The sequence below is a fragment of the Otolemur garnettii genome, unplaced genomic scaffold (genome assembly GCF_000181295.1).
Source record: "Otolemur garnettii isolate 467f Iridium unplaced genomic scaffold, OtoGar3 scaffold00141, whole genome shotgun sequence".
NCBI lineage: Eukaryota > Metazoa > Chordata > Mammalia > Primates > Galagidae > Otolemur > Otolemur garnettii.
Window position 1 is genome coordinate 2041616 of NW_003852536.1, and position 6838 is coordinate 2048453.

Consider the following 6838-nt stretch of genomic DNA (forward strand, 5'->3'; position numbering starts at 1 on the left):
TCTCTTTTTTTTTTTTTTTTGAGTCAAAGTCTCACTTTGTCACCCTCAGTGGAGTGCTGTATGGCATCATAGCTCACAGCAACCTTAAATTCCTGGGCTCAAGCTGTTATTTTGCCTCAGCCCCACAAGTGGCTGGGACTCCAGGTGCTCACCACAACGCCTGGCTATTTCTAGAGACAGTGTCTTGCTCTCGCTCAGGCTGGTCTCAAACCCCTGAGCTCAGGCAGTCGACCTGCCTTGGCCTCCCAGAGTGCTGGGATTATACGCGTGAGCCACCATGCCCGGCCAGAACATCAACTCTTGACAATCAACTGGACTAGTTAATATTTGAGCCTAACTTTTATCTATGGTCGAAAGCTGTGCCGTTTCTGCCGTATGTGGCATCTCTAAACCTTTTTCTCTACTGGAAAGTAGATGGATTTAGAGCTGCACTGGTTAACAGTAGGGTAGAGATGGGAGAAAGGCCAACTCTGGCTTCACTCTCCTTGGTCTCCACCTCACCTGACACAGCAGCACAGCAGAGAAACAACGTGAGGTCCCAGGGTCCTGAATTATCATTTTCTGCTGTGCTGCTGAGGTGATTCACCTGGGAAGCATTCAGAGCACACTCCATACACCAGCACCTCAATCCTCTGACCGCAGCTCTAAGAATAACGGGATATCAGTTTTAAAAAGTGTGGTCACACCGAGGATCCATGCCATTAAGTTGACTCATGGTTTATCAGAAACTTTTCATCATCCCTAATCATTAGAGAAAGGCAAATCAAAAGTATCTTGACATATCACCTGACCCAGTGAGAGTAGCCCACACCACAAAGTCCCAAAGCTGCAGATGCTGGCACGGGAGCAGAGAAGGGAACACTTTTATGCTGCTGGTGGGACTGGAAACTACCAGCCTCTTTGGAAAGAAATACGGAGAATCTGCAAAGAGCTAAAAGTAGGCTTTCCATTTGATCTTGCAATCCATTACTAGGTATCTACCCAGAAAACAAAAATCATTTTATTTTAGGACATTTGCACTGGAATGCTTATAGCAGCTCATTTTACAGTCACAAAGATGTGGAAACAACCCAAGTGCCCACCAACCCAGGAATGGATTAATAAACCACGGTGTATGTACGCCATGGAATACTTCTGCCATAAAAAAGAGGGAGACTTCACATCTTTTGTGTTTACCTGGATGGAGTTGAAGAATATTCTCTTAAGTAAAGTATCTCCAAAATGGAAAAGCAAGAAGCATACCATATACGAAAGGGGAAATGGGGAGAGGGGGTATAATGTAGGGGTACATGGAGCACCTCCTGGGTGACAGACTCAAATACAACTCAGACTCTTCCTAAGAAATGTAACTTAATCCTATCTACCCCTGTATTAACCAAGGGAGAAAAAGTACCTGTCACTGAGAAGTACATGTTGGGTCTTCTCTCTACCCTTTCTAAACTATCATTTCCTCTTGTTAGTAATTTATATGCATAAGCTATGTTCTTTTTTTGAGAAAGAGTCTCAAGCTGTCACCCTGGGTAGAGTGCTATGGCGTCATAGCTCATAGCAACTTCAAACTCCTGGGCTTAAGCAATTCTCTGCCTCAGCCTCCCAAGTAGCTGGGACTACAGGCACCCACCACAATGCCCCGGGGTTTTTGGGGGGAGGGTTGAGGGGGCGGTTACAGTTGTCATTGTTGCTTACCAGACCAGGGTGCAGGGTTTTTCAAACCCTCCAGCCAGGGTGTTTGTGGCGCCCTGCCGACTGAGCTGCAGACGCCACCATAAGCTATGTTCTTAATATTGTCTCTTTTTGTATTTAAAGTAAGAATACCTTGAGTGTGTTTGGTTAAGTGTAAGCTTCAGGTCTAGTGGAAATGATTTTCCTTCCCTAGTATGTGCCTGTGGGCTGGGTGTGTATTTGGTTTCGTGTCTGCTCAGGACTCAAACAACACAGAAACAAATGTTGAGTTCCTCCTTTTACAAAAGGAATCTCTCTGAAGCTTCTTTAATTTCAGAGCACTTTTTAAACAGAAGCTAACAGAACAAATGTTTTAAGCTGAACTAATTTAACCTTTAGTTTGATACAGAGCGGATAGCATTTCATGACTAGCTTTAAAGGGGAGGCACATGGGAGTGTGAAGAAAGAACGGTTCTTGGGAAATTTTAATCCCCCACAGCACAGGCTGGGTGAGAAGATGGTTTGTTGACATAAACAGCATTTGCTTTGCTGAGATGCCACTTACAGGTTTTTGTTTCTCAAGTGCGTTTTCAGGCAGCTCATCTGTGCGAAATAATGGGCGCTTCCTTCCCTGTTGTGCCCGGGAGCTCTCCAGCCTGTTGGAGAATCTCAGTTTACTTTTGTTTTTTTCTTGGTGAAGACAATGAATCCTTAACTAAGGTTAATAACAGAGTGGGAACAGGTTCTGGCCATGTGCCAGACGATTATTAGCAGCAACTCTGAACGGCTTCCCGATATCAATATCTACCAGCTGAAGGTGCTCGACTGCGCCATGGACGCCTGCATCAACCTGGGCCTGCTGGAGGAGGCCTTGTTCTATGCTACTCGCACCATGGAGCCATACAGGCAAGTCTGGGGGGAGAGAGGGCTCACGTGAGGGCCAGAACGTCACTCCTTTGGGCCAAACATCAGTGTTGTGAAGTCATTCTGATTACTGCTCTGTAGTAAGTATTCCCATTGGATTCTCACCCAATGCGTAAAGCCAAACCTTGGTTTATTTATTTTTAATTTTTTACTTTGTTCATTCACTTACACGTTCATTCATCTTACATAAAGTTCCTTCCACGTATCGGCGCTGTGGGTATACAGAGACTGATGAGATGCTGTCTCCATGTGGAGCAGAAGATTACAATCCAATGTGGTGCTTGCAATGACTAAGGCCAGCTCAGGGTGCCAGGGGAGCTGGAGAAGGAACACGGGACTTAGACCCAGCTTCGGAGGCTGTGTCATTAGCCTCTGCTGGTCCAAGTAAGAATGGTCAGTGTGGGGCCCTCAGTCTGGCTGACGGTGATGATGGGCCCTTGCGTTTGTCAGGGTTTATCCTTTTACTTGATCATTCACCTTCATAACCACCTTCTGAACCAGGCAAGAGAACAGGGAGACTGCCCGGCTCCACCACATCACAGAGGTGGTGAAGGAGCTATTGGTGATTGTTTCTTGACTGGCCTCCACTCCTCTAGACCAGTAGTTGTTTCTCCCCTAGACTTTGAGAGGTGGATATTGTTGAAGTCAAATACTGAATTTTTAACTCTGGTGGGTACCAGGCCCTGACTTGCAGTGAGCCGAGAACTTAAGTGCAGAAGTGGAGGCTGAGATCAGCCCAAGGGAAAGGGCACAGAGACATCTATACCATGATGTAAGTTTGAAATAGCCCCAGTCCCCAGCACAGAAAAGGTCACTGCTGGGAAGATACCTTGAAAGCACCTGGGGCCTGGGAAGACTGCACGGAGAAGAGGTCCCTGGAGAACAGGGACTCTGTTCTGGGCAAATACTAAACTCCATTCTGCAAACCATGCAGATACAATGTCACCTTGGTGTCAGACCTGTACAACGTGGTTCAGGCAAAAGAGGGGGGATGTCCTGTTCCCACTTAGGGAGGAGCCTCAGGAGACAGCTGGGAGCAGAAGTTACCACGATCAATGCGACAAGAACAGAAGTTAATCCAGGGTCTAGGATGTTTGTTTTGACAAAGTTTGGAACGCAGAAACAGGGCATTGGTCAGGAAGCCAGGTCTGGGCCAGGAGCTTGGTGCAGGCTACGAGGAACCTAAAGATGGCAAAGGCTGTACCAGCCAGGTGCATGGCACCAGCGTGGCCCTGAGGGTGTTTTCAGGATTTCTATAGGTGGTTTCTTCCACTGCCTTACGGGCGAACAGCTCTGGAATCCAGACTATGAGTCAACTTTAATCAAACTTATAAGAGATTGCCTTCAGGGCTGAGACTGTAGACTTTCCCATGAGCAGTGAATGTCTGTTCAGTATGATGAATCTTGTGGCTTCTCAGGAAATATGAATTGCATACAAAGAGATAAAGCTTCGTTCTCTGAGCATCAGTGTTGCAATGAGATGGTTGGTGTTACCTCTCTGAACTCCGGGGCTCGAGGCTTGCTCTTAGGAAGCCAAACCACAGGCTGCTGGGTGAGGGATTGGCCTCCAGCCAGGAGGTGCGACTGGAAAGCTCCTCCTTCCTCCTGGGCTCCGCTGGCCACACTGCTGTGCTGTCTCTTCCTGCCCTACCCACCCCCTTCCAGAATCCAGGCAACTCTGAAGCCCAGAAACTTTCAGTTGGCGTAGCACTTCCCTAAGGAGGGCCACACACCTTCAAGGACTCCTGTTCTCTGTGTTATTTCTGAACCCTCTCTTCCCCACACCTCCCCAGGCTTCTGTGAGGCACTAACTTACCCCTTAATTAACTGGCAGTTTGACTGCCTTAAACTGGAGTCGAACAAAGAGGCCTTTCTTGTGAATGAGGCCAGACCCACCCGAATGCGCTCCATGCTCATGTTTGGTTATGTTCCGTGGTGTGGGCAGGTCACAGTCTCTCTGTGAATGTGTACTCTGTTCCTACAGTGGGGGACACTCCGATCTTCCCAGCAGTGACCTTTTCTGTGCTGGGGACTGGGGCTATTTCAAACTTACATCATGGTATAGATGTCTCTGTGCCCTTTCCCTTGGGCTGATCTCAGCCTCCACTTCTGCACTTAAGTTCTCGGCTCACTGCAAGTCAGGGCCTGGTACCCACCAGAGTTAAACATTCAGTATTTGACTTCAACAATATCCACCTCTCAAAGTCTAGGGGAGAAACACACCCTCGGTTTCTCTTCCCTAACGCACCTTAAGGAGTTGCTTTGTGCTCTTCTGTATGTTAAGAAATCCAGTCTGCATTGGTCCGCTTCACGTGACTGCGATCTGAACCACTTGCTCTCAAATTGTAGTTGAGAAAAAGGCTGTAAATAATCCAGAAAGTCCGGAGAAAGAGAAGGGGTAGATCCTGTCGTATTTTGCCTTTTTTTCCTCTTCAGCTCAGGCAAAAATGAAACTGAGGAATGTATATAAATGGGTCAGATCCCCTGCAGGCTCTTTAAGAAGCTTAGATGCTGGCAGTAGGCTGAGGGAATGTGCCCTGTGTGCTGTCAGCCCCCTGCACGGGGCCTGCGGGTGCTCGGGTGGGCACCATTAGCCAAGGACATGGACAGTTAGCTGGGCATGAGTTACCGAGAGGTGACTGCATTGCCATCTGCTGTGACAATTTTACAATGTTAATATACTGTTCCCGATGACTAGATGGAGGTCAAGTCTCGAGTGATGATTTTGTCACTCCTGACCTTGGCTGAATTTTAATTGTGGACCTTAGAGGAGAAAGCAGCACAAATCCATTTTTATCCAAATCACTACCCTGAGCTCCCTTCTTGTTACTCTGTCATTTATTTTTATTTAGGAGATTTTACTTAATTTGTATGATGCAACTCCACATGAGGTTTTTTTATGTTACATAGAGCAAATTGGAAATACTTTACGTACAACAGAATGGATAATCTTCAGTGTTAGCTTAGGTCTTCTGAGAATATTTGTGTGCATTTCTGTGATTATATCACATGGTCACATACCCTTTAGCATTCTAAACCTTAAGCAGAATAGAAATAATTTAAAGGCATTTTTAAAATGTTATTAAAAAGTTTAGTCCAATCTTAAGCATGAGTCAGATTCCAAAAGTTGCTTAGCTGTTTGTAATTTTAATGCATTTTTCTATGAAAGATTGTTTTACAGATTACGGTGAGATCTGTAGATTAGCCCGTGAAATTCTACTTGGCCTGTAATATTACTAATGTTTGCTATGAACTTTAAAAAGGAGACAAAAATACAAAAAAAGCTGAATGCAGATTATTTTAAAATTAAGTTTTATATTATGTTAAATACTAATTAAACTTAATTTTTCTGTAGGAACCAGAGAATGATCAGGAGATAGAGAGTTTTTCAGGCTTTGAAGGGGGCTTTGCAGTATATTCACATATGTTCTGTTAGCTTAATTTTTATTATGAAAATAGTATGTTCTTCTAGGGAAGGGCATTTTTTAAAGGACAGGAAGGTAAAAATCACTTTGAACTTTTGTACCACTCCCTGAAGTTTACCATGACTAGAAGTTTCTTTCCTGAAATCTTCTGTGTGAAGTGGGCATCTGAATATATTCCCAAACCCCATTTAACTCAAGTCAAAGACAGAGAATTTGAAGGTAGAAGAGTAATTCTAACATTTGCCAGGTTGTCTCAAAAAAAAAAAAAGAAGAAAGAAAAGAAACCCCCCACAGAGCTTCTGTCTACCACACGAATGTTTCTGTGCCGCCTGGAACCCATTTCCCCGTTCTCCTTTGTTCTCCCAGCTCCTCGACACCCTCACTCTCAACACTCTTCCCCTCACAGCTGTTCACATGGGCTCTTCCTCTTCCTCCTCTTGCCTGCCTTTTTGCCATTCTTCTATTTGTCTCGTTTGGAGAAAGACTCAGTCCCAACTGAAGTGTCGAATGTGCCCACGAGGTGGTGTGGAGAGGAGTAGGGACAAAAAGAGAAAAGGGAAGGGGAGCCAAGGACTCTCCTTAGTGGGCACAGACAAGAGAAAATGGGACTTCTTCTCCATTCCGTGTTCTATAACTTAGTGCTTTCACTTTACAACATCATGGAGACATCTGTCTAGATCAGCTCCTGAAGATCTTGCTAACAGATACGTAGGATTTCGTCTCATGAATGTGCAATGACTTTTAGGTCAGTCTCTGTTGTCTTCATTTATGAGTCAGACAATGCTGTGATTAACCCTCCTGGTGTACTGCTGTGATCCATAGGACAC

At 45.3% G+C, this 6838-nt stretch overlaps 1 protein-coding gene across 1 annotated transcript in view; it reads left to right on the forward strand.

Moving 5' to 3' along the window:
* SMYD3 (SET and MYND domain containing 3) overlaps nt 1-6838 on the forward strand; it is a 583543-nt gene that overhangs the window by 483484 nt on the left and 93221 nt on the right. Inside the window, exon 10 of the mRNA XM_003798803.3 lies at nt 2394-2568. Within this exon, the coding sequence (XP_003798851.1) occupies nt 2394-2568 (175 nt within the window). The remainder of the gene's footprint in view (nt 1-2393; nt 2569-6838) is intronic.